Source organism: Felis catus, chromosome D1 (genome assembly GCF_018350175.1).
Source record: "Felis catus isolate Fca126 chromosome D1, F.catus_Fca126_mat1.0, whole genome shotgun sequence".
In the NCBI taxonomy this organism is placed as follows: domain Eukaryota; kingdom Metazoa; phylum Chordata; class Mammalia; order Carnivora; family Felidae; genus Felis; species Felis catus.
The window spans coordinates 112,041,186-112,067,827 of NC_058377.1; the positions used below are offsets into that span (position 1 = coordinate 112,041,186).

General features: G+C 53.1%; 1 protein-coding gene across 6 annotated transcripts in view; it reads left to right on the forward strand.

The window, feature by feature from the left end:
• The window catches only part of PPFIA1 (PTPRF interacting protein alpha 1), a 91,273-nt gene that overhangs the window by 57,995 nt on the left and 6,636 nt on the right, over window positions 1-26,642 (forward strand). For 2 of the 6 annotated variants that reach the window (XM_045039683.1, XM_045039678.1), the window contains 14 exons: window positions 1,507-1,730; window positions 3,488-3,719; window positions 5,711-5,740; window positions 8,289-8,440; window positions 9,056-9,228; window positions 9,396-9,489; window positions 15,034-15,115; window positions 15,222-15,422; window positions 16,977-17,039; window positions 17,543-17,569; window positions 22,613-22,788; window positions 22,893-22,990; window positions 25,407-25,582; window positions 26,437-26,505. In XM_045039683.1, the coding sequence (XP_044895618.1) occupies window positions 1,507-1,730; window positions 3,488-3,719; window positions 5,711-5,740; window positions 8,289-8,440; window positions 9,056-9,228; window positions 9,396-9,489; window positions 15,034-15,115; window positions 15,222-15,422; window positions 16,977-17,039; window positions 17,543-17,569; window positions 22,613-22,788; window positions 22,893-22,990; window positions 25,407-25,582; window positions 26,437-26,505 (1,797 nt within the window). The remainder of the gene's footprint in view (window positions 1-1,506; window positions 1,731-3,487; window positions 3,720-5,710; window positions 5,741-8,288; window positions 8,441-9,055; window positions 9,229-9,395; window positions 9,490-15,033; window positions 15,116-15,221; window positions 15,423-16,976; window positions 17,040-17,542; window positions 17,570-22,612; window positions 22,789-22,892; window positions 22,991-25,406; window positions 25,583-26,436; window positions 26,506-26,642) is intronic. The other 4 variants (XM_045039679.1, XM_045039680.1, XM_045039681.1 and 1 more) reach the window with 4 other exon arrangements.

A 26,642-nucleotide genomic window follows, 5' to 3' on the forward strand; every position in this document is an offset into this window, starting at 1 on the left:
AAACCACCACCGTGTCAGATGGGAGTAGGCGGGGAGAGGCGATCGGGTGTCGCGAGTTGTGAGATGAGGAGGGAATAAGAATCGTAAACTCAGTCAGACAGGGAGGTATCGCCAGGAGGGTTACGTTTGAGCACTGGCCCGAAGGAGGCATCACAGCAAGAGGTGCTGATGGCAGGGACCTAGGGCGTGAGAGAACGTGACAGGCGGGGGGAGCTCCAAGAGGTTGGACCAAGGGGACATGTCCGGTGAGCAGTTGGACACCCCAGTCTGGGCCTCAGGAGACCTTGACTAGAGAGAAGGATTAGAGCCAGAACACGCTGGTGGCTTCTAGAGGCACAGGCCACATAAAGTCCCTAGGTGGGCACCTGTGGATAGCCCCAGAGTCCAAGGGCGGCTCTCTGGGCACTGCCCAGCGTGGCAGTGGAGAGAGGGAGACAGAACTGGCAGAGACCAAGTGGTCCCGACAAGTGGTGGGAGGAGCCCAGTGAGCTAGGTGCTCAGGGAACGGGAGACCGGTGGGCCTGGTCGTGCCGGGTGGGGCCAGGCAAGGTGGAGGCCGAGGACCACGGTGGTCTAGTCCAGGAGCGGTTGTGCTAAAGCCCACTCGCCCGAGTTCCAGAGTCTGTGTAGACACAGTAGGGGCAGCTTTCTGGAGGACTTGAACTGTGGTTGGGAGCGGAGGTGCAGTGCTAGCTGGAAGGAGACACAGGGTAAAAGTTCTGCGGTTTGTGTTCTGTTATTTTGGAGGGAAAAGGGGGAGAGCATTTTTAGGCTGATGTGGATGAAGTTAGAAAGGTGATCAGAGAGAGAGAGGGCAGAACGATGTCCCTGAGCGAGCCGAGGGCCTCGTGCCGTGGGTGGAGCCGTCTCGGGGGGCGGGTGAGCAGGAGGGCAGGAAAGCCTCCAGGAGAGCCGCTGCTCGCACCCGCGCCCTGCTCCTCAGGCCACAGGGTTTGGGCTCAGCCGCAGAGGCGCCTCTGCCACTCGAGGGTAGCCCCGAGAAGAGCAGGTTCGCGGGCTGCTCCTGGGTCCTCTCTGCTCCTTCCATTCGGTCACACCAGCCTCAGGAAGGGAGGCGGGGGACGCTCCAGTGGCTGCACGTCCCCTACCTGGAACACCAGCGAGCTGGTCGGGCCGCAGAAGTGCACTCAGATTTAATGGCCTTGTAACTGCCCACGGGGGTGGCTGGCTGGCACCAATGTATTTTTTTATTCCCATCTTTGTTTCTGGTCTGCTCGTCCCACCCTGTGGACGATGTCACAGAAATGCCCCACGTCCACGGAGGCACGAGCGTCGCAAGGGGGTCTAAGTCATAGGCCGCCCTCCTCACCTGTGCCTTAAGTACTGCTTGCTTCGTAGGTCAGCAGCTTGTAAGCACAAGGCAGTTCCCCGCTTTCTTTGGGCTTCCAGTTGAAAACTTTTCAAGTTTCTGATAGATTTCTTGTAGGTTTCTAGACTGCATTGTTATTTTCCACCTTTGCCGAGATTGAGTTTTTTTACTCACAGGTACAGACTCTTAACGAACAGGATTGGGAACGTGCCCAACAAGCTAGCGTCCTAGCAAATGTGGCGCAGGCGTTCGAGAGCGACGTCGACGTGTCTGATGGCGAAGACGACGGGGACACGCTCTTCAGTTCGGCCGCTCTGCTCTCGCCCAGTGGGCAGGCCGATGCCCAGACGCTGGCCATGATGCTGCAGGAACAGCTGGACGCCATCAACAAAGAGATCAGGTACACGTGATTGTGCGCGGCACCGCAGAGACCACAGTGTCTCCGAGGGACTGTTACCGCGCTCAGGAAGGTCTGGAACAAACACTCTGAATGCTCTGAGTGTCCCATAACGATAAAGCTCCTTCTGGTCTATTTTAAGAATATTGTGTGATTCCCCTAGGTTATAAAATTCAGTTCACCAGGGCATCTGTCCACAGTCGTGGACAGGTTCGCGTCACCTCTGGGGAAGGGCGGAAGGTGTCCAGTCCCTTCCTACGGGAGCCGACAGCACAGCCAGAGAGGACCGCGTGGGTGCCCAGTGTGCGCCTGCGATGCTCCTCGGCGGCGTCCGACCGAGGTTCCAGGGTCGGCCAGGACGCGGAAAGCCGAGGTGCGGAAAGCCCAGGGTGCGGGGAGGCCTCCCTGATCCACAGCGCAGAGGGAGGGTGTGTGGGGCGGGCCGCGTGCATGAACGTAACATGTCGAAATCAGTCCATTGGAGAGCAGTGAGTGCTCAGGGGGTGTGTGTTTGAATCATTTTACGCTCGTCACTATCTCAAGGGTGTTTTCTTTAGAAATCCTCTTAGCAGCTATGGTAGCGCATTTACAAAGCTCTGGTCCCGCGGAGGCAAGAGAACCCAGAGCCTGGCCCTCGTGGAGACGGAGGCGGCAGGGTGGGCAGGATGGTGGGCCCGGGGGCCCGGGAGCTGCTCTGTTTTGCAGTCCTGAGGTCCCGGGGGGAGCGGGCACGTGCTAGTGACCCTGCTGCCGTGGATCCGGGTAGAGTCACTGTCCACGTTTCTTTCTTGGGAAGCTAGCACAGGCAGACGTGCTCCTTCCTGCCTGCAGAGAGCGGGCGGTGAGGACAGACGCCAGCGGGAGACGCGGGGAGGAGCGGTGGGCTCTGTGGAAGCCGTCCCCCGTCAGGTCAGCGCGGGAGAGGAGAGAGGGCCCGCGCTTCGGCTTTGCTTTTGTGTGGCGTGTGGCCGGGGAGAAGCGATCTTCCTTCATGCGAGTTGACCAGATAGAAATGGTCAGTCGGTCCGGAGACTTGTCCATCACAAAATAAGCTCTCGGGGTACGTGAACAGAGCTTTCATCGGAAAGGTCGCTGCGTGGATCTTTGGTGTTAACGTGGGCATAATTAGTGACGTAGTCAAATGCAGAAATTGCTGTCTCCTGATGCACTGCTCTCTGGCAGTGAAGAGTGTTCGCCTTGAATTCCAAATGAATGGAGTACGGAGGAGGCTGGTAGAAAATGCCATCAAATAAACCGGTTTGAATTCAGCCTTAAAAAAAAAACAAAAACTCAATGTTTTCATCTAGTCTAGAGGCTTCAGTGTCGGGGAACTCCCAACTGCTCCGTGGGTCGGTCCTTCGGTTAGGTCAGAGGTCCCGATTTCCAGCTGCAAAACGGGTACATCGACGTGTCTGAGAGTTGGGAAGGTAGCAGTTGTGAATTCACAGCTCGTCGTACGGCGAGAGCTGCCGGCGAGCCTCTGGCCGAATCTGAGCGCAGGAGTAAAATCAAGCACGGCTGGCGGAAGGAGCTTTACGGGGCGCCCCGCGGGAGGGAGTCCCCTCGTGTCGTTCTGAAACCGGGTGGGTCGAAAAGGCACTGAAAGGGAGACCGTTCTCGCTGAGGTGGGGTCGGAGCAGCCGTCCTCGGAGCTCACCGGCCCGCACGTTCGCAGCGCGGGAGCAGGCACGGACTTGTCCCGCGGGTGCGTTCACGGGTTTGCCAGGGCGGCGAGGGTGACCTGTCTGCTTTCCTTGCAGGCTCATTCAAGAAGAGAAGGAGAGCGCGGAACAGCGGGCGGAGGAGATTGAGAGCCGAGTGGGCAGCGGCAGCTTAGACAGCCCCGGCCGTTTTAGACCCGCGGGCTCCGGCGCCCCGCACCCCGCGTCCCCGCTCGCGGGCCCCTCCCCTCCACACAGCGGGCGCTCCACCCCACGGAGGGGCCCGCACAGCCCCGCCAGGGAGGTGGACAGACTGGGGGTCATGACTCTAGTGAGTATTTGCCTCTTCTTCCTGCGGCGCTCCACCCCCCACCCCAGCCCCCGACTTAGGTGCCAGAGTCTACGAATACGGTTCTGTCTCGTGTTTTACCCGGAAGAAAGCCGGTTCATCTGTCACGCTCAGAGGTGCGAGAATTTTTAAACCAGCCAGTATTTAGTCATTCAGCAGTAGCCGGCGACACACGGATTGTGCTGTGCGGGTGAGCAGGTTAGCCGTCGTCGTGAGCTCATCGTCAGAGCTTTTAGGTGTGGAACTTTGGATGTGGGCCCGTGCCAGGCACCGTGGCTCCGAGGGGCGTGTTCTTGTTTTCGGGGAGTCGGCGGTTTCACCACAGTAAGTACGGACGGTAGAGAAGGCGCAGAGTGAGGCGGTGCTGTCTTTCTCCGCATTAGAGATGCCTAACTGGAGGGGACGGGACACGCGGTCAAAAAGCAAAGTAAAATAAAGCTCAAGTCGGTTCTCCTGACGCCGGTGCGTGTGTGAGGCCAGCACGGCAGCGGCGTGAGCCCCACACGGGGACGGCTTCTGGGAGCGCGTCTTCGCTCCTCGGTGTCTGGAGACGCGGTGACCGTGCGGTTTCTGGGCGAAGCACGCAGCTCTGCAGAATGTCGCGGAACTTCGCCGCGTACGTAGCTTAGGTTTGGGGAGCACGTCACCTCTTTCCGCCTACGATCACGTTTACGACACTGTGTTCCCGAGTGCGCTCGCGTCTGTCAGAATCTGTCCCGTTACTGTCGTTTTCCTTCCCAGCTGCGCTGTTGGCCAGCGTGTGATGTGATCAGCTGTGAGTCTCTTCCGTGGCCTGTGACGCGGGAACTAGTCCGTTTTGTGTTGTTTTGACGTCACTCTGTGTATAATTCGCACCATTAGCTAATCAGCTCGTACCTTAAACTCTCGGACGGTCTCATCTGTGGTTTCACGCTTTCTTCCTCTCGGAGAATTTGTGAACGTCGCTATAAAAATGATCGGCTCTTTTCCCTGCTGTGGAATTTGTGTGCCGGCCGAGAGCGTATCTGCTTCCGTGCTGGGTTTTGATTTGCCGTCTCGTCCTTTCGCTTGCTTACTGCTGTTCACGCAGACCTCAGCCTCCCGCCCCCCAGCCGGTATCCTGTTCGCCCACCCCCGCCCCTCTCCGCCCCACGCCGTAAGCCCCTCCGCAGCGTGCTCCCGTGGCCGTGATCCTGTGTGTGCAGCGTCCGTGGTCAGTCGTGGCTCTCTCGTGTCGTTCCTGCTTTGTCTTCGTTTCTCGTGAGGTGGTGGGGTTTCGCCCCAATGGTGACCAATGGCACTTAGCGTGTCACCGTGTAGTACGCGTGGATGCGGGTGTGACACAGATAACTCGTCAGCGAAGGGTTTCTTCTAAAGAGATCAGACACAGCACGTTCTGTGGTGCCGACGCTCATGGTCAGGACTCCAAACCTCATGGGCTTACCGGGCACAAGTGCCGCCTTCCACCCGGAAACACGGGGCTCGTTTTTGTCACGTACCTGCACAGCACGTTGATTCTTGGGAAGTCTTCACTCAAATTCTAGGTCACGACTTGACACTAACTCCAGCAGGTCCTTAACCAGAGTAGGTCGGTTCGGTGTTCTACCGGGTGTCGCGGTCACTTCTTGCGCATCCACGAGGTTGATAGTGTAAAAGTGGAACGTGGCTTTCAACAAGGAGAACGGTTACAGAAAGCTTTGGCGTAGACAACTGTCAGATCTCTTGGTCGCACAGGATGCCGTATTTTAATAAATTATGTGCGTCGTAATGGAATCTTATCTCCCTGAGTAATAATTTATAGTTTAGTAAATGTTGAATAACCTATTATGTTTAAATGTGTGGTGGAAAGTTCTGTTTCCAGTTATGGTTGTTTCTAAACCTTCTCTCGATTCTATCCGTGCTGTTGTCGTTTTTAAAACACGTTTGCCTCTTCTGGTCCTTGAATTTGTGCAGTAAATCTGATTTCTCTTCATTTCTTTGCATGCCTCTGTCAGCCTAGCGATTTAAGGAAGCATCGTAGAAAGGTAAAGTGCTTGGTAGTGTAACCTACCTGTGTTTGTCTGTGGCGGGTGGGAGAGTGCCCGTCGCTTCGCAGAGCGGGCACCGCAACCGGGTCACGACAAGCGGCCGGTGTGTCCCGGGAAGCGCTGGGCGCTCGAGCTCGGCGGCCGGTTTCCATGGCGCCTGCGAGGGATGTGAGAGCTTGCCTTTCTCTCTCGTTTGTCTCCTGCTCGCTGCGTACTCAGTTATGCGAGACATAGAAGTTTCTAGGAAGAGAAATGACTGAAGCCGAGCCCTAGATGTTCGATTTGGGGATAACCACCTTGGACAGTCGGGCCAGCAGCGTTCGGCGAGCTCTTGGGGTCCGCCAGCTGCTGTGTGCAGTGGTTTAGGAGCCTGTTACCCAGCCCCCACCCACACCCCTGCGAACCGCAGCGTGTGTGGTCACCCCCGTTTCCAGATGTGGAAACGGGCCGAGAGCCCGGGTCCTGTGCCCGAGGCCGCATTGCAGCACAAACGCTGGCCACGACACCGCTCTGCCACGTACCCCACCTTTACTCGGGCGCCCTTCTCTGCTTTACGGCGCCCCGGGCCGGGGCAGGGCACCTCCTGTGTCCAGAGGACCATGACTTGGGTGTCCCCTTCTCACGGGAAGTGCCGTGCCTCGGGACCGGAGCGCCCCCCTCATAACTGGGATGCTCTGCTCCCTGGACCGTACCCCCATCCCAGACCCGCCCGGCCACACGCTGACAGGGCCGTGCCTCTGATACAGAGCTGGGCGGCAGCCGGGGGAGCCCCTCCCCCTTAGGGACGGTGTGGCCGTTCAGTTAAACTCCGGGTTCGAGTGCCAGCTCCCTCACAAGTGGTTTTGTGACCCGGGTGTGTTAATCACCCCCTTTTTGCCCTGGTTTGCTCCCCTGGTAAGTGAGGACAGCAATAGAATCGTGGCCCTCGGGGTGTCCACAAACTGCCCATCGGTGCACGGTCCACAGAGGTCGGGAGCTCTCACCGGCGACGGGGCGCACAGCACGCCCTGCAGTCCGCTGGCTCGTGCCGCCCTTTCCTCGGTAGCAAGACCTTCTCGAGGAAGGAAGGAAGGGGCGTGTGGTGAACACCCAGGCGGGACGGCCTGCTCCCGCAGCTCACTGACGGCTCCTTGGAGGGCTCCTTGGAGGCTTTGGGGGATGAAGACTAGGTGCAGGAGAAGTGGGTGTCAGGTCCGCGCGGACGGGGCCAGCACGGGCGTTGTGCTTCCCAGCCCTGTGGGAGCCTCCCTTTTGGTTGAGACCGAAATGGCCCATAGGCCCAAGTCTGGCGGGACCCAGCGCCGGGCAGGGGCTTGCGCTGTGACACAGGGGAGGGCCTGCGCCCAGAACCCTCCGTCTCTGCTCACCTCATAGCCGGGTCCCTAGTGTGGCTCCCTGTCCTGTTCCCTTTTGGTGTTTGTTTTCTCCATATCCTCCTCCACCTGGATTTGAAATCTATTTCTGTTACTTAAGTCTGACCCTATTTAGTTTTATGTTGATAATTTGTAGCCGGTTAAGGTAGCCTTTTGTTGTCTGATGATTGTCATGGAAATCAGGAGAGGAGGCAGGTGTTCTGTAGCTGTTGGTTAAGCTGGTGTCTTCCCTGAGCTCAGCTCCGCTCGGTGCTGACCCCCGGCCCCCGTGGGTGTCCCGAGCCCCATGCAGCTTCGGAGGTCCTGGTACAAACCCAGTTGGCGGTGCCTGTTTCGCCAGTCCTACACGGGTGTCTCGTGCGATCTGGCCCTGCCTCACCACCAGGACCTGTCAAGGGTCATAATGCTGGCGGGACCGTGGCCCCGCCGTCCTTTCCAGGGCCCACAGCCACGTAGCCGCAGACCCACAGCCTGTTACAGGAGGAAAAACGGAGTCTGAAGGGGGTCATCTTGTCGTGACGGCAGCCCAGGGTCACTTTGTCTCCCCCGTGTTGAGCAGGCCTCCTCTAAGCCGCAGAGAAGCCCTTCAGTTTGTAACGTCAACCTAAATGTCACTGAGAAGCAGAAGTCAGACCCGAGTGGGGGTGGGGAGGCGGGGGTTTGGGTGCCTTCTCACTTTCCGCCCGTGCTCGTAGGTCCAGGCTTTGCGTCATTACTGGAAGTGACGCTGGGTTAGGGCCCAAGCTGGTTCCTTTTCCCCCAAACAACGAGCGTTGCACAGTCGTGCACGGGAAGCCTCTGTGCTCACCAGGGTTTGCTCTGAATGGCGTCAGGAGACCAGCACCTTGCTCCTCAGCTGGCGGTGGTCGATGGGGACGTGGTTCGGGGCGTGGTTCGCGAAGGTCTCCGCCGCTGCCTTCCGGGGCCGGGCTCGCGGTGGCACGGGGTTCCGGGGGAGGGCGCACCCGCTGGGTGCAGATGGCCCGGGGTCTCGGCGGGCGCGCTGCCCAACGCGTGGCCCGGAGTTAGGCCGACGCTAAGAGGGCGTTTTGGACGCCGCAGAAAGCGCAGCTCGTAGCTACTCAGATGAGTTCCTGGCTGTGATTTCAGGGCTGTGTGCTCGTCTGTTGGGCCCGTGGTGAACTCCTCTCACCCTCCTCTCGACCCCGCAGTTGCCGGCTTCGCGCGAAGAGGTACGAGACGACAAGGCAACGATAAAATGTGAAACGTCCCCTCCTTCCTCCCCGAGGTCCCTGCGCTTGGACAGACTGCACCAGGGGGTGCTCCATGCGGCCAGCCACGAGGACATCAGGGACGCCAGAAAGTAAGGGGCGCAGGCGCCACAGGGGACACGCCAGCGTGTTGGTTTCCAGCTCCGAGAAACCGTTGATCTTCTTGGGGGAGAAAGGGTTGGGACGGCGATTCTAAAGAAACACCAGCGAACTGAGTTTATGTGCACGATGTTCTTGGGGCACCTGCTGGGGCCCTGGGGGTGCGGCCGCCGGGACGCGAGTCCGCTGGGACAGACCAGAGTCCGGTGGTGTAGGCAGCTGTAGGGCGGCCTCGTTTACCCACATCCTAACCGCCGGCCGTCCTGAGGCTTCCCCTCTGCCCTCCCCTGGGCCGAGCTCTGTGCCCTGAGGGGCTCTGGGGAGCCATCTTCCCCCCCACCGGGCAGCTCCAGCAGCCGCTGTTTCTCGCACCGTGTCCCCGGCTGGCTCTGGTTGTGCATGTGCTCCGTGCTCCCGGGTCACGGCCTGGAAGGGCTGCCGCACATTCTTGGCCCAGGGCGCTTGGAGTCCAGATCTTCTTGGGAGGGAGAGAGCGTCAGCTCCCCGGGGGCAGCCCTCCCCGGGAGCTGGGGGCCTGTGCTTCTCACTTGCGTGGGGCGGTGTGTCGTGTGCCAAGCCCGCGTTGAAGATCCTCTCCCGTCCCCCAGCTCGACAGGCTCGCAGGACGGCCCCGTGAGCAACCCCAGCAGCAGCAACAGTAGCCAGGACTCGCTGCACAAAGCGCCCAAGAAGAAGGGCATCAAGTCTTCCATCGGCCGCCTGTTTGGCAAGAAAGAAAAGGGCCGTCCGGGCCACGCCGGCAAGGATCCCGGGGGACCAGGTTGGTGTCCCGTGTGTGGCTCCCACGCGCAGGTGGTCCTGCTGGTGTCATTCGCCTAGAACCGTGATCACTCTGCCTGCAGGTTCCTCCCCCTGTTGGGAGACCCTCACGTGGCCTGTTGAGCACCCCCCCCACGCCCCCCATTTCATCACTCTGCTTCCCCACAGCTGCTGTTTTGGAGGTGGAAAACTCCTCTCAGGACGCCCTGGGACTCAGCAAATTGGGCGGACAGGCTGAGAAAAACCGTAAACTTCAAAAAAAGTAAGCGTTCTGTTCTTTGTCTTGTCTGCGTGCTTTCAGCCGTACCTGGTTTCGAAGCAGTGGCTGTTTGTTCTGTTTGTTCATTGAGCTCTGTCGCCGCAAAGAGGGACTCTCTCCCTCCAGGCTGAACCTGAGGTCCTTGTTAAACTGGGCCTCCTGGAGGCGTAGAGCACGTGTGAAATCGCGAAGGGGCTCCCGTGGATTCCCACTCCACCTTGAGAAGCTGTGCAGGGAGGCTGTGTTGCGGCTCACGTGAGGGCGAGACCTCGGAGCACTTGGCCCTGAGCCCCGGCTCCTGTACGGATCAGTTTGGGGCTCTGGGCCTTGAGCCGGGCCAGAACTCAGTGGGCTGCGTGATAGGCCTGACAGTGGGTGGGCGAGGCGTCCGGTGGCTCTCGAGCGCTCCGAGGGCCTGCACGGTCTGGAGCCGGGGCCTCACGGCCACACTGGGCCCACAGGGCCCCGTCCCGCTAGAGGCCGGTTCCCCTTCAGCCCCTGGAGTTGTCTGTCGGTTTTCCTTTAAACCTGCCTCAGTTTAGTCTTCTTCTCAGAAGTCATAATAACGATCGTGACTGGCACATCGTGGGCTGTGTTTCAGGTGAAACGCTGTGGTTTCTGTTACTGCTCACGATTCCGTAGGAACAGTCAGGCTTTTGGTTCCCTGGGAATGGAAATTTGTAGAAACCACTTAACAGCGGTCTGATTTGAATGTTGCTATGTTTGAACTCTATAAAAGTGTTTTGAGATAACTTGGATAGTTGCCATCTGGCCGTGTGCAGTTTGATACTGAAAGTAGGCCTTTTGCTCCTGGAACCGTGCTGGGAAAATTCTGTCCCTTCGATGTTGCCGATGTGTTTCATTTCACATCCTTACACTTTTTGTAACGGAAACAGTGAGACTCGTGGCAGTGCCCTCTGGGTCTCCCACCCCACTGCTCCCAGAAATGCGTATCTCACGTAGGATCGGAAGTAACGTAAATTGGCCAAAACGTTTCACTCTGTCTCCTATGTTTATTTTGTCATCCTCAGGAGGTATGTTTAAGTACTTGGTCATAGGAGGACGGCCTTTATTGAGTTATTTGCCCCAGCACGTGATTAAATTTCACAGAGTGTGTGTAGGTAGCTTTCTCTGGGGCTGAGATGTTCAAATTGCCGGCTTTGGTTCTGTGTTACCATAGCTGCAGCCGAGTGTCCGAGAGCGGGTCGTTCTCTGGACTCCGTGATCATCGTGGCAAATTCCAGACCATACAGTTGGCACTTGAACAGCAAGGGTTTGAATAGAAGGTCCACTTATATGCAACATTTTTTTTTTTAATGAATCCAGTATAGTATTGTAAATGTATTTTCTCTTCTTTGTGATTTTCTTAATAACCTTTGCCTTGTTTTATGAAAGAATGCAGCATATATACATAACTTACAAACTATGTGTTAACCGACTGTTTATCGGTAAGCCCTCTGGGTACAGTGGGCTATGAGGAGTTAAGTTTTTAGGGAGTCAGAAGTTATGCTCGGATTTTCGAGAGTGGTGCTTTGCCCGGATGGCAGAGCCGTGGTGGTGAGGTAGGGCCCCGTAAGTCCCCACGCGAGGTGCCCTAGTGTGGACAGTGTCCGCCTCAGGAGAATGAGTCTCGGTGGTGTCGGTGGTCATGTCGTATTTGATGAGACGCTTCTTGTTACGAAAGACCACTTCGCCGCTGCATTTATGTCCTAACTGTGAGATGCGTGTTGTCAGTCATGGGTTACGTGGCCTCATGCGTGTGCCTGCTCCCTGTAGAATTCAGCAGATTTCTAAGTGTCTTTCTCCTGCGGCACTAACCGTAAGGCTGGGAAGCACTCCACATGAGTTTACTGTTAGGGCGAGTGTTCGGAAAATCACGTGTGGTGTCGAGAATTGGGTCCTTGAGGGAGATCAGGTCCCCGCTCAGTAGGCCTGGCCCACGGCGGTCAGAGCGCTCATGCATTTTACCCTGTGGGGGAGGCAGAGTTCTGTAAACCAAGGGGGGCGCGGCCACAGCGGGGGATGCGGCGTCTGAGAGCGGAGGAAGGAAGGAAATAACCGCGAAAGTCAGACAAGTCTCCCATGCCTCCAGGATGTTGGCGTGTAACTCCCGTTCCTCCGTGCAGAGTTAGGTACTGGGGGCCAACTGAAAATTCAGAGAAGCGAGGGGGGCCTGGAGGGCTCCGTCGGTTAACTGTCGGACTTCAGCTCAGGTCACGATCTCGCGGTTTGTGAGATCGAGCCCCGCGTCGGGCTCTGTGCTGACAGCTCAGAGCCTGGAGCCTGCTTCGGATTCTGTGTCTCCTCTCTCTCTGCCCTTTCTCAAAAATAAACACGAAAAAAAAATTGCAGAGAAGCGCTAGACAGATCAGAGTCCCTGCCTCTTTAGTCCTCGTGTTTCAGGCTTCGGAACTGGTGGCGGAGAGCGTTGCTTTCTGGAGTATTGACCTGTGCAAGCAAACCTCGTGTCCTTACGGTAAAGTGTGAGCCGCCCCGCTTAATTTCGTAGCTTGTGGTCCACAAGGAGAAAAACGATCATTCCGTCGATCATCGTTGGAGTGACCGTGTGGGTACACGGGCAGGTTCTTCCGGGGTACGTGGCCCTTGGTTTACACGAGTCCCAGGTGACGGGAGCTGGCCGTCCGCAGAAGCGCAGTTCGTCAGGCGGAGCGCAGGCGTCCAGAAGGCGCAGAAGCGCAGTTCGTCCATCAGGCGAAGGAGGGGTTGGGTGCACACAGGTGCTCTGGCTCCTCTGCTTACGGGGGCGGCACTGACCCCCCAGGAGAAGGAAGGGGTGCAGGCGTCCCCCCTCCCCCCCCCCGGGTCCATCCGATGTTTAGTCTCCTGGGCAGCGCTCTGGCCTGGTAGGGGACGGGGCCCGGCGCAGAGAGACCTGGGCCGGCTGCCCGGCTGGGGGCTCCACGTCGCCGCCGCCTCCTGGGTCTTGCGGCTGCGTGGCCCTGGCTCCGCTGCCTCTGCGTGGTCTCGGCGGGACCTCGGGCCTGAGCTCCAACCCGCAAGCGCATCTGTACCAGAAAAGGCTTTTCGTAAATAGATGGCCACCGCCAGGAGGAAGGTGAGGGTGAAGTCAGAATCGCGGACACCAACCTCCAGGTAGTGGGGTTCATGGGCCGTCTGTGACCCTGTAGGGGTGGACGGCGAGCGTCTATGTGAGGTGTTTTTTTGAGGTAGGCTCCACGCCCAGTGTGGGGCTGAAACTCCCGACCCTGAGCTCAAGAGTCCTGTGGTCTACCAACCGAGGCAGTCAGGTGCCCCTAAATACCTGTTGAGTGTGAAGAGACAAAGCATGGCAGACAGAGTGCCACGAATCCGGTCGCTGTTCGGTTTGCTTTCGGAGTGCGGGGCGTCTGCGAGCCCCCCGGGCCCTGCGGCAGAGCCGTGTGCACCCCTCCCGTGCCGGGCTGGGCTGCTTGGGACTGAGCCCCTGACCGTGCTTTCGGAGCTCAGGTCTCTCCCCGGCCCGTCTGCCAAGGAACGATTAGTATCGTGTGTATGAGTCACGTGGCATGGCTTACGTTAAGTGTTCGCATAAGAGGTTGCTGCTGTCGTTGAGAATTTGTCCGTAGGACACGGAAAGCGGCGTTAAATTGAGCACACGGATGGCTTACTCCGCCCGGCGAGGGAGGCCCTTCTCCCCCGTGCTTCTTCCATCCGGTGTGGGTGCCCCATGTCGGGGTGACCACAGCCCCAGTGGACTCCCATTTCTTTCTCATATGTGAGTAAGTAGCTTTGCTGCTCGTTTTAAAGAGGGAAGTTTTGCCTTTCTTTCTCCCTCCCTCCCTCCCTCCCTCCCTTCCTTCCTTCTGTTCCTTCCTTCCTTCCTCTGGCTATTAAGATTTGTTGCATTCTAGGGCACCTGGCTGGCTCAGTCAGTGCAGCATGTGACTCAGTCTCAGGGTCTTGAGTTGAAGCCCCACCTTGGGCATAGAGCTTACTTAAAAAAGAAAAAAAAAAAATTGTTGCTCTCCCTGGTGTAATCCTTCCTACGCAATTAGAACATTTATTACCCCCAGGAAATCCAAGGTTGACTTCAGGAACACTTACTTGAAACTTGATGTGAAACATTTTGAGCTCGAATTGTACGTAGACTTTACAGTCTTAAGAAAGGTCTGATACTGTTTAAATATATTGAAGAACCAATGTGTTTGTTTAGAAACATGAGATTCAGTGATGTGTTCTGCAGAATTTATCAAAGAAAAATAACACTACAAGTGACCGAGGGATTTAAAAATGCCTCAGGATGCCCGGGCACGTAGGGTAAACCATCTTCTGTCCCACCCCACCTTCTCTGCGAGGCCTCTCCCGTTCAGAAAGAATTCGTGTCTCTCAGAAAGCCTCGTACGTACACAACATGAAAGGGCGAGGTGAAATTCTCAAAGCTTATGGCGTTGTCTCTTACGTAACTATGTTATTAGTAGACGATCATTTTTAAAGATGTTAAGATGGTGAAGTAATGGTTTGGGTATTTTAGAGCCCGGTGGACAGAATATTTCGGATGCGGTGAGGATCCCAGGACGGCTTCCTGGTGTCGGCTTGTGACAGGATCACAGTCTCACAGGCTGCCCTGTGTGCACTGGCCCCAGTGGTGGGGACTCAGAGTTTCTGGGTCTGAAGCCTGTGGGTTAAACCATGGGATGACCCAGTCTCTTAACTTAGCAGATACCTGTATTAGCCTGAATCGCCGTGTAGAATAGAAACCGCCAAAATCCCGCCCGTTCCTTAGTTGCCGTATCAGACCATTACCGGTATTAAAGTCTGTGATGGGGCGCCTGGGTGGCGCAGTCGGTTGAGCGTCCGACTTCAGCCAGGTCACCATCTCGCGGTCCGTGAGTTCGAGCCCCGCGTCGGGCTCTGGGCTGATGGCTCGGAGCCTGGAGCCTGTTTCCGATTCTGTGTCTCCCTCTCTCTCTGCCCCGCCCCCGTTCATGCTCTGTCTCTCTCTGTCCCAAAAATAAATAAACGTTGAAAAAAAAAATTTTTTTTAAAGTCTGTGCTGTTCTGTGTTGTTGTCTTTGCCGGACGAGTTTGAGACCCTCACAGCAGCTCCTCACTCAGACGCAGGTGCGGCCCCCTCCTGCGGTTTTCCTTGTTGTCCAGGTACTCCCTCCGCTGTCCTACCTCGGACGTGAAGGTTGCCGGGGTTGGTTGATGTTGACACTGATTCTTTAATTCTGCCAGGAGACGCCTCTGTTACGCTTTTTTTGTTTTTTAATTTTTTTAATGTTTATTCATTATTGAGAGACAGAGAGACACAGAGCGTGAGCAGGGGAGGGGAAGAGAGAGGGGGAGACGTAGAATCAGAAGCGGGCTCCAGGCTCCGAGCTGTCAGCTCAGACCCTGACGCGGGGCTCGAACTCGCGAACCGTGAGATCATGACCTGAGCCGAAGTCGGTCGCCCGACTGACAGAGCCACCCAGGCGCCCCATATACTTTTGAAAGCGTGCACAGGGAATTACCTCTGTTCACTTGCTATATACCCACAGGCACTCGTGACTCTTCAGCGTTGAATTCTCTCGTTATTTGTAGGCACGAATTGCTCGAGGAAGCCCGGAGACAAGGTTTACCTTTCGCACAGTGGGACGGGCCCACCGTTGTCGTTTGGCTGGAGGTACGTTTCTTTTGAATCCTGGGCGGAGCACGTCACATCTGTGAGCAGGATGAACGCGTTCGTACACCGTGCAGAACCTTCTGGCCTTTACACTTCCTGTCTCTAGCTCTGGGTCGGGATGCCTGCCTGGTACGTAGCCGCTTGCCGAGCCAACGTGAAAAGCGGGGCCATCATGTCTGCGCTGTCCGACACGGAGATCCAGCGTGAGATCGGCATCAGCAACCCTCTGCACCGGCTGAAGCTGCGGCTGGCCATTCAGGAGATCATGTCCCTGACTAGCCCGTCAGCCCCTCCTACTTCGAGAACGGTACGCACCTGCGGAGGGAGCCCATCTGCCACTCACGTTGCCTCACACGACTAGCGATCCAGTTTAACGTTTTAGCATTCAAATACGTGATCGGGTGGTTAAAAGATACTTTATTGAATGCTCTCAGAACAGCTTGACTTTGCAGTATAGACGTAGGAGTTTTTTAAAGTGTAGACAAGGAATTATCCCTAATTTAAGTACAAACTTACCAAAAGCGAAGGGGAAAGAGCTCAGATCCCTGTTTGCATTGTTATCAGTGTTTTACTGTCTGACTTACTCAGCCTGTTGTTGCTTTCCGTTCGGGGAGCCTCGGGTCCCGGCGGCTCAGGGCTTTAAGCAGCCTGTGCATCTGCCCCTGCACACTGAGCGCGGCCGTGCTCCACGCGGGCAGACCCTGGCCGTCCTTACCGACGCCCCTCCTGGTTGAACGTTAAAAAACGAATCTGAGGACGACGTTAATGGTTCTTGGGGGACAAAGCGGGCCGGCTCCTGGCTGTGGGCTCTGTACGTTGGCTCAGCTCCCGCTCTGCTGTTCTCTGCTCCGAAGAGAAAACCTGGCGAGGACACAGCCTCCCACGTTCTTCTCCGAGTAGCAAGCAGGTCAGCGCCTGATTCGGGACTTGCAGGGACTTTGCACAGAAAGGATTGCCAGCGTCTTTGTTTCGATTCTTAGGGACAGAATTGTAATGAGCAGTCAGTCTGTGCCCTGACCTGTGGCCCGGGAATGTTCTGTCACGGCGTCCGACCAGGTCCCCGTTGCCTGGTTGTTTCCATTTAGAGAGACCTTTGTAGAAACAAAGGTGTTAGGGTGGCTTTCGCAAAGTCTTAGAAACCGTCTCGGCCAAGGCCCCCGCTCACGAGCTGAGTCAGCAGACAGTGATGACAAGCACACCTGGAACAGGGAACCTCGCTGTGAGACGGGCCAGCCCTCTCCCTGAGGGGCCCGGCGGCCGGCAGGGCGCTAACGGGCCTCGGGTCCGCCGCGCCACATCAGCGGTGCCGGTGTCCGGGCTCCTTGAAGTCAGTGGCCGTTCTGCATGCCACGCGGAGCCCTGTGCTGGGCCTCTTCGGGTCCCCGGGTGAGGTTGTCCCGTCCACGCGGCCCCATCGCTGTGGAGCGCCTGTGGGGAGCCGTCCACGGGCCAGACGTGGGGACGGTGCTCCTTTTTGTGCTTTGGGGGAGAAGGTTTTAAACGCATCGAAGTGAGAGTTACTTGAGAATTAGGAGTAGTTCTCAGAAGCACCAAGTAGGTCGCTTTTATGTTTCCCGTGTGTCAGGTGGTAGGCGTGGCAGATGAAGCTCCAGAAACCGTGGGCTGTCCTGGGGTCACTGCCAGCACAGTGGTGGTGTGCGTGGGGGTTCTCCGTCAAGGGGCGGGGCTCGTTTTAACCTTCTGTCGTGTTCTGTGTGGGCATCTGAAACGAGAAGGCGGGAAGAATGGCCTTTGCGTCCGCCCGCTCCTTTTACGTGCCCGAGGCTCACGTGTCTGCTGCCTTTCCTCTTTGTCACTGCTTCCCTTGCCCTGGATGTGGTTGCCACTGGGGCCGCCCTAGACCACGGGAAATATCTGGTTAACGCACGAAGAGATGGAAACGCTCACGGCCACGCCACAAACGGTCAGTCGCAGCCCCGAGCCTGTCCTCCCTCCGTGCTCCCTCCTCCCGCCCCCGAGAACGGCGCGATTCTGGGCTTTTCTGTGGGAAACAAGAATGTCCTTTCACGTTAAATTGTTCGGATCAGTGCTTCCTTTAGGTATTAGTGAAATGCGTGAAGTAGAATTCTATTTTAGATTTTTCCCAGGAACTTAAAATGGATAGACTAGCTCCGTTTAGAATAGATCGAACTCCTATCTCCTTCCGGAGAGACGTCGCTTTGGCGCTCGGCCTCCGCATTGTGGCCCGAGTTGTCTCCTTGAATGGACGTGCCTGCCACGGGGAGTCGGCTCCTTGCATGAGAATCGGAATTGCTGGTTTTGCATGAGTTTTGCATGACGCTTTGACTTTCTCACTCTGTCACCCAGTCGCTCCACGCCTTCCCGACAGAGCCGATCTGCTCGCATGCCCAGGCCCAGCAGTACTAACAGTTGTGTTCTTTTGCATTCCTAACCTCGTGACCCCAGGAGGCTGAGGAGGGAAGCTGGGCTCAGGTTGGAGACTCTCTATAATATACTCTTCACTATATGTACAGCAGCAAAAGAGCTGGAGTGTGAAAGCTTGTAATTGACTTTTCTTGACGTTTTTAACATCTTACTTTATGCCGAATATCGTTGGTGATTTAAAGTCTTAGAGCAAAGCATAGGATTAAAAGAGTACGTCTCATGGACAATTTTGAACCTTTCTCATGGGGCACCACGGTTAATTCTGCTTAAAACACACGTCACTTTGTTTGGCCAGTGGCTGTCACACACCGTGCCTGGGCCCTGGCAGCTCCTGGGATCATAGAAGGCCGTCCCCGGTGGGCTGACGCTTCTCCCAAGGCGTGCTGACGGGAGATGTTCCGATAAATACCTGGCACGAGAGGTGGCACAGGGGGCCCTCCCTCCCCGTCTGGGCATCAGCGTGTCGCTCCATGCCGTCCTGCCGCTGTGTCCGTTGAGAGGCTTTCTTACTCCCGGGGTCCTCAGAAATGAAGCCTCTGCTTGCAGATCGTACATTTGAATTTTCAGCTTCCTCGTTCTCCAGGCTCACAAAAAGCTCCGGCACGACTCTCTTGCAGCCTTGTTTGGGCAGCTTGATTAAAAAGCAGTGGTCTCCTACCCGGATTCCAGTAACGTTGCCGCCTGACGTACTGTTAGGTTTTAGGGCTAGAAAAGGTTTTAGGTTTCGAGGGCTGCAGGCTGCAGCCAGTCAGTTCTTACTGATGGTGTCGTGTTCAAGGATCCGCAGAGGATAATTGTATGTCAGCAAAAACAATCAAACTCCGCTTACATCTGAATTTTTCTCATTTCCAGTTGATGCTTGAAACACCTTTTTTTCTCTATTTGTACTCCTAGAATGAAGCACGTATTATCACTTAAAAAATTTTTTTTTTATTTTTAAACTTGTTTTAATGTTTATTTTTGAGGCAGAGAGAATGCAAGGTGGGACAGAGAGACAGAGGGAGACAGAGAATCTGACGCGGGCTCTGCACTGCCAGCAGAGAGCCTGACGTGGGGCTTGATCTCACGAACCGTGAGATCATGTCCTGAGCCGAAGTCAGTCACTTAACCAACTGAGCCACCCAGGTGCTCTGTATCACTTTTTAAAAAGCAAAAGAGGAGAGTGACTCTAATGTTCCATGCGTTCCCTCTTCAACCGTTTGATCTAAGCCTTCTGTGCCAATACTCTAGATAAATATCATTAATCACTTAGCCTGCTCAGATGTTTCTTTATGGGGCCAATAATGGCCATCAGTGAATTGAAAAGGGTGCATTTCGTAATTGCTTCAACGTCAGCGTCTTCCACACTAAGAAGAAGAGCTCTGGCAGCAACTAAGTATGAAATTTCCTGTCTTGGGGTGGGATGTGTAAATGAAATAAGCCGAATGTTTGCTCTTTGCAGTGGAAACGTAAACAAGGATGAGCCGTGCCAGTGACGCCAGAATTAGCCCCCACTCAGTCTTCAGCATAAGCAAGGATGGTTTTCACTCCATCCGTCTTCTAGATGAGAGGAGAACGAAGAGGCGTCCTGGTCTCTGTGCGCCTGCCCCCTGCCGCCAAGGGCAGCGGTCATAGAGTGTGCCTTCCCCGGGCTCTGACATAGCGACCAGCTCTTAAGCCAAGGGGGAGCTGGAGATGCGCTTGGGCACTCGGGAAGCAGACTTCCAGGTGTGGTCAAGTCCCTGATGCCTTCATTTAGCAAGTACCGTCCGTGTACTGCCTGTGCAAAACTGAGCTGCTTGCTGGTAACACCTGCCCTCACCTGTCATGTTTTACAGAGGTCGCAAAGCTGAATTGGCTTTGTGACCATTCCGGTGCTGGAGAAAATAGAGCCTGTGCAGCGGCAGTCTCTTGGCGGCCTGAGTGTTCTCTGACCATGAGAGATCCCTGTCGTATGCTTTCTTCAGAAGGCTGTGACAGCAGCCCAGGAGGCGTGGGTCTCCCCGGTTTTGAGGCTGGGTCCTCCGGGAGCATGTTGTATGGGCCACTTAACAAGTGGGACCAGAGTATGTGAACAACGTGAAGGAGGACTCTGCTCCCGTGAGACTATTTAGAAATTTCTTTGCATTTTGTGTCCATTTAAGAATACATGAACAGAAGCAAGAAAGCAGTGATGGCTATTCACGCCGTAAGGGTCAGGTCTGTGATATTGAGAGTGAGGTTGGAAAGAGTGAAAAAACATGACATTGTGACACTTTGCCAAAAACATTCGATGCTTTTCTCACTCATGGTTATTTACCGAAAGTAGTGACACAGTTTTCTTCTATTGAATTTGAGCATTCTTACCGAAATCTGACTCATTCCTTCTATAGTTTGTTTGGTGTGAATACTAGATGAGAGGCTGTATTTTCAAGACACAACATGGTGGTAGTTGAGAGTTAATATTTCCAAGGATATTTCCATAATATTTCCATAAGGTAACTACAGAATTCCTGTGACTGTAGCTTTGCCTTCTTGCACTGAAGAAATCCAGTGCCTTTGTTTGATATGTGTGCATATACTTATAATGTGTTTACTTCTGTTTCATGGCACAAATGTTGCACATTTTCTGTTAGATGTATCCCAAAGGATTTCATAGTTTTTCACGATATTATAAATGGTATTTTTAAAAAATCTCCATCTCCAGCTCATTTTTTTAGTATTTAATAATACGGGTCCTGTTAGTTCTGATAGCTGTCCTGTATTCATCTTCTGTGTTGGTAATCAAGTCATATGCAAATCAGGACAGTGTTATGTCTTTTCCAACCCATGTGCTTTTGATTTCTTTTTCTTGCCTTACCACAGTGGCTGGGACTTCTGGTGCAGTATTGAATGGAAGTGGTGGGAGCAGACATCCTTAACTTTGTTTCTGATTTTAGGGAAAATGCATTCAGTCTTACACCACTAGTGTGCATTCAGCTCCACATTTTTTTGTAGAAGCCCTTTATCAGGTCAAGGCAGCCATCTTTTCAGTTTCTAGATTGCTGAGATTTCCATAGATGAGTGATTTGGTCACACACGTTTCCCACATCTCTGTGGTTTTTTCTTTTCAGTACATTGGTACGGTGAACTTCCTTGATTTTTAAATATTGACCCAAGCTATGTTACTGGGATAAACTCCACTTGTCATGATATCATATTCTTTTCACTTATTACTGATTTGATTTGCTAATGTTTTGTTAAGGAAGTTTGCATCTCTGTCTATGAATGCTATTGATCTGTTTTTGTTTTTGTTTTTTTATAATCTGTCTGGTTTTGGTGTCAAAATAATGCTGCTCGTATAGAATGAGCTAGGTATTTCTTCTTCACTTTTTTGTAATAGTTTATGTAGAATTGGTACTGTTTTCATAAATGTTTGGTAGAGATCAATGGCAAGAGCGTTTGAGGTAGAGATGTGCATGTGTGCGTGTCTGTGGGTTATAGCTACAGATTCAAAGTCAGGTATAGGTTACCAGTTTCTTTCCGAGTGGCTTTCGTAGATTATGTCTTTCAAGAAACTTGCCTGTCTTATCCAGGTTGCTTACGGCTGTCTACAATTTTCCCTTATTACCCTTTCAGTGTCTGTAGGGTCTGTACTGATGTACAGTGATTTCAGTGTCTGTAGGGTCTGTACTGATGTACAATGATTTCAGTGTCTGCAGGGTCTGTACTGATGTACAGTGATTTCAGTGTCTGTAGGGTCTTTCATTCTTGATGTAGATAACTTATATCTTTCTTCTTAATCACTCTGGGTAGGGTCATTCCATTCTACTGATGTTTATGAAGACCCAGGTTTTACTTTCATTGTTTTATTTTCTATTATTTTTCTGGTTTCTGTTTCATTGATTTCTGCTCTTTCATTTTCTTCCTTCTGTTTGCTGTGAATTTCATTTGTTCTTCTTTTTCAAATTTTTTAAGGTAGCATCTTACATTATTGATTTGCAACCTTCATTTATAACGTAAGTACTTAATACTATAAATTTCCCACAGCTAGTGCAGTGTCCCACAGTTTATGAATATATTGTGTGTGTGCTTTCTTTATGGTTTTTTTTTTTTAAGATTTTATTTAAGTAACATCTACACCCAACATGGGTCTTGAACCCATGACCCTGAGATTGAGAGCAGCACACTCCACTGACCAAGCCAGCCAGATGCCCCTTGTGTGTTCACTTTCATCCAATTCAAAAGCTTTTCCCATTTCCCTTGTGATTTCTTCTTTGGCACGTGGGTCGGTTAGAAGTGTGCTAATTCCAAATATTTGGGAGTTTTCTAGATCTCTTTTCATTATTGCTTTCTAATTTAATTCTGTGGAGGTCAGGGGACATACATTTGGTATGATTTCAGTCTCTTTAAATACGTGGAGCTTTGTCTGTGTTGGGGAACATTCTGTGTGCACTGTTGCTGTTGGCTAGAGTGCTCTCACGGCAATTGGGTTGGGCTAGTTGATGGTGCTGCTCAGGGCTTCTCCGTCCTTGGGAGCCTATCATTCTGGCTCACCTGCTCAGTCAGCTCCTCAACCACGGGGAAAGGGAGGTCTTCTAACCGTCTCTCCTCTCGGTCTTAATGGGTTCATGTCTTCTTTTAAATCTATGTTTGTATTCACTTTTTAAAACTCATTTTGAAATTAACAAATATTTTGTTAAGGAAATATGGAAAACAAAGTGTTAAACATAAAATTAAAGCCAGAGATAGTTTTAATGAGTTGAGCTGGATTGATCCTTCAAACTTGTTCATGAGTCGTGATCATTCTTTGTTGTTATATTATTACCTATGAAAACTGTTTCAGAATGCTAACGTGTAATCAGTTACAGGTTTAATGTGGTTTGGTGATTACATTATATGTATTAGCACAAATGAGTTGTAGATTTTTAATGGTAGAATTTCCTTTGTGTACAATTTTAATAGAAAATTTAAGTCAGTAAGTAGGAGATCAAATTATTTTGAAATTATAAAAAGCCATATTATTGGGTTGGCCTTTGAAAATACGTAACAGATTAAAAATTCAGTGTAAAGATGATTTAAATGACCCTTGCGACGTCCTCGCTGTTTTTTGTTTTTTTTTTCTGAACTGATGTTCTTAATTATCGCGAGCAGACGCTGGCATACGGGGACATGAACCACGAGTGGATCGGCAACGAGTGGCTGCCCAGCCTGGGCCTCGCGCAGTACCGCAGCTACTTCATGGAGTGCCTGGTGGACGCGCGCATGCTGGACCACCTGACCAAGAAGGACCTCCGAGGGCAGCTGAAGATGGTCGACAGCTTCCACAGGTGTGCTGCTGCACGTTGGCCCTTCCTGGTTGGCTAAGAGATGTTTGCCCACTGCCACGGCTAATTGTATTTTGTTTTGTTTTGTTTTTGGTTTTTGGTAACAGAAACAGTTTCCAGTGCGGAATTATGTGCCTGCGAAGGTTGAATTACGACCGTAAAGAGCTAGAGAGAAAAAGAGAAGAAAGCCAGAGTGAAGTAAAAGGCTAGTACATGGCATTCAATTCATGCAGCGTGTGTGAACAGCCTCGGTGATTTCCTACTTTTTAAAAAAAATCAGGAAAGGCTTGAAGTGGAAAAAAGTAGTCTGGCATCATTACAGAGGAGGGAGAGATGATCCATTTCTGCGGCCAGAGACCCTGTGCCCGTTTTCTCGTGCTTAACGTCAGTCTGTAGGTTCAGGGTCTCCGGGTAAACATTCTTCCTATGACCTTAGACATTTCCTCTTACGAGGATACACGTCGTCTTTTGTTCAGAAAAGCTGCTACACACCACTAGAGAGCAACAGAGCAGAGGTGAACAGGCCCCTGCTGTGTGCGTCTTGGTGTGAGCGTGAAAAGTACTGCCCTGGCTGTCTCTCCAAGGACTCGAGGGGCCCACAGTAGCATAGCGTGGTTCTTCTTCCTGTGGATGAGGGAGCGGTATGGGGTCCGCGGGGCACTTGGGCCTCGCAGACAGGGTGGGGGGCTTCTTCTGGGGCGTGGGGGTGGGAGAGCAGGCAGAGGCATTTCGAGGAGGGAGCAGGCCCAGGGGCGTATAAGAGGACATGGTGCTCAGCCAAGAAAGCAACACCCAGGGCACCTCTAACCGAGCAAGTGTAGTAGTTTGTTTTGCAACAAGACGTTAACGATTGAGCTCAACGTAACCTCTCCCCAGATTTTCAGTATAAAGAAATCACTAAGAATGGTAATAGCAGATCGGACTTACCAACTCCAAGCACAAAGGTTAATTTATTTAATCCTTACCACCGTCCTGTGAGTGCTGTTTCCATCCCTCGTGTTTACTAAGAAAGAAAGGTAAAAGTGTGGTTACGGAAGGGGCACCTGGGTGGCTCAGTCGGTTGAGCATCTACCTCTTGGTTTCAGCTCAGGGTTTGTGGGTTCAAGCCCTGTGTCATGCTCTGTGCTGACAGGGTGGAGCCTGCTTGGGATTCTCTCCCTCCCTCCTTTCCTGTGCCCCTCCCCCTGTTGCTCCAGCTCTCGCTGTCGCTGTCTGTCAAATAAATAAACCTAGGGGGCACCTGGGTGGCTTAGTCAGTTAAGCGTCTGACTTCGGCTCAGGTCATAATCTCACTGTTCGTGTGTTTGAGCCCTGTGTCAGGCTCTATGCTGACAGCTCACATGCTGGAGCCTGCTTTGGATTCTGTGTCTCCCTCTCTCTCTGTCCCCGCCCCCCTCAAAAATAAATATTAAAAAACTATTTTGAAATAAATAAACTTTAAAAAAATGTGGCTGGAGGGGAGCCTGAGTGGCTCAGATGGGTTGGGCGTCCGACTTCAGCTCAGGTCACGATCTTGTGATTCATGAGTTTGAGCCCCGCGTTGGGCTCTGTGCTGACACCTTGGAGCCTGGAGACTGCTTGGGATTCTGTGTCTTGCACTGTCTCTCTCTCTGCCCCAACGCTTTCTCGCGCTCTCCCTCTCTCTCCCCCTCTCTCCCCCCCACTCTGTCTCTGTCTCTCTCTCAAAAGTAAATAAGCATAAAAAAAAATGGCTGGGAAGATAGCCCATTTGAAGGGTAGTCTAGCCATGATTGAGTTAGTGTGAGTCACAAGAAACACCATAAGACGATATCTGTGATACATGTTCTGTACATATATAATATAACGTATGTAACATATAAATGTAGTAACGATCTGTAAGTATTTTACGTGTGTCCGTGTGTGTATATCTGTCCTTTTACCTAGAAGAGGACCTTGGAAATGAACTAGGTAAATGTGTTTCATTTATTGTGTACTTCCATTTTAAATCTTTTCACGGTTGACAGAAGCAGTCTTTCAAAGTAACTGGTGATCATCTGGTGATTTTTAGATCTCTCCTAATGCAAATGCAATATTTATTACTTTGCGTAAACATGAGGTCTCCCCTCACAGTCTCTAATATGCTGGAGAGTATCTTCAAGTTTCTGGTTTCCCAATGAGTCAAGAAAACGGGCTTCACGACTGTAACTGAGAGGTTCGTGTTCAAGCCACAAGGTGCCCAGACACGGGGCCAACACGTCTGATGGGAGGAAGGTTTTCCAGCGGACCCGCAGTCTGTAGACGAAGCATAGTCGTGCCTTGTGTGTCCTTCTGGTTCCCGATGCCTGGGCCCTGGTCATTTTGTATTCTCTAGAAAGTCAGTGTGCATGAGAACTTCCTTGTTCGAGAGTTTCCTCGAGGAGTGGGTTCCGACGGGACAGTTTGCATGAGGCTGGCGAGGGGCCAGGACGACAGCGTGTGAGCGCAGCAGGGGCCGTCTGCCCACCTGGCGGTGCCCTCCGTGCCCGTTTGGGTCACGCCTCGGGTCGGGACCCGGAGGCTCAGGGCGCACAGCGGGGATCCCTGTCCTGCGTTACAGGGTGTGGATGTGATGGAGAGAGCTTTCTGCAGCCGCTCTGACCATCGGTGTTTACTGTCTGCAGATGTGCTGGTTTGGAGCAATGACCGAGTGATTCGCTGGGTCCTGTCGATTGGCCTTAAAGAGTTTGCGAACAATCTCGTAGAGAGTGGCGTTCACGGTGCGCTGATGGCCTTAGATGAGACCTTCGACTTCAACGCCCTGGCGCTTCTGCTTCAGATCCCGACCCAGAACACACAGGTGACGCCAGGCCGGCCGCGCCCGCCCGCCGCTCTCCTGCTGGAGACCCTGCGCCCTGTATTTGAGCGAGGCAGCGTGTGGCTACACCGCACAGCTAGGCCTCTCTCCGCGAGCCTGGGCTGTGCTGTGCGGCCCGGAGTCCACGGTGCTGCCTCCTCCTGCCTGAGCTCTGCCTGTCCCTTCCCGTCACAGGCTCGTGAGCCTGGCGTGCATTGAGCCCTTACATGGAGAGAGAAGCTCTCTTACTTCCGTGTGTCACATGGAAGTTTCATGGATTCTGTTTCTGATTTCCCTGTGGAATTTTTTTTGACTCATGGGCTCACTGGAGAGTCAGGAATTTTTTATTCTTCTTCAGAACACTATACACCTTTGGGAACGCCCTCAGTCTCCCCACTGGAAACACCCCCCCCCCCCACGACACCCTGGTCTAATTTCCCAGGGAGCATGGACCCCTCTCCCCAAAGGCCCATTCCCGTAGGCCTCCTGGGGGGGCTCAGTCGATTAAGTGCCGGACTCTTGGTTTCAGCTCAGGCCTTGATCTCATAGTTTGTGGGTTTGATCCCCATGTCAGGCTCTGTGCTGACAACGTGGAGTCTGCTTGGGATTCTCTCTCTCCATCTCTCTCTGCCCCTCCCCTGCTCAGCTCTGTCTCTCCCCCCCGCCTCTCAAAAATAAATAAAGCCCATTAATGGACTTCACATTAAAATCCTTATTTAAAATACAGTATTAGGATTCAAGGCATTTATCCCTTGGGTTTTTTTTTTAATTTTTCCAGTCTTGGTTTAAAAATAATTGCGATATGCTAACATCCTTTAGATTGACATAACTTTTGGGCTGTTGGTTTATGATTTCAGGCTCGTGCCGTCTTGGAAAGGGAGTTTAACAACCTTTTGGTCATGGGGACGGACAGAAGATTCGATGAAGTAAGTTTTCCACCTAATATCTAAATTTCCATTAACTGTAAATTATTAGTATTTGGGGGTACCTGGCTGGCTCAGTTGGAGGAGCATGGGACTCCTAATCTCAGGGTTGTGAGTTCAAGCCACATGTTGGGTATAGA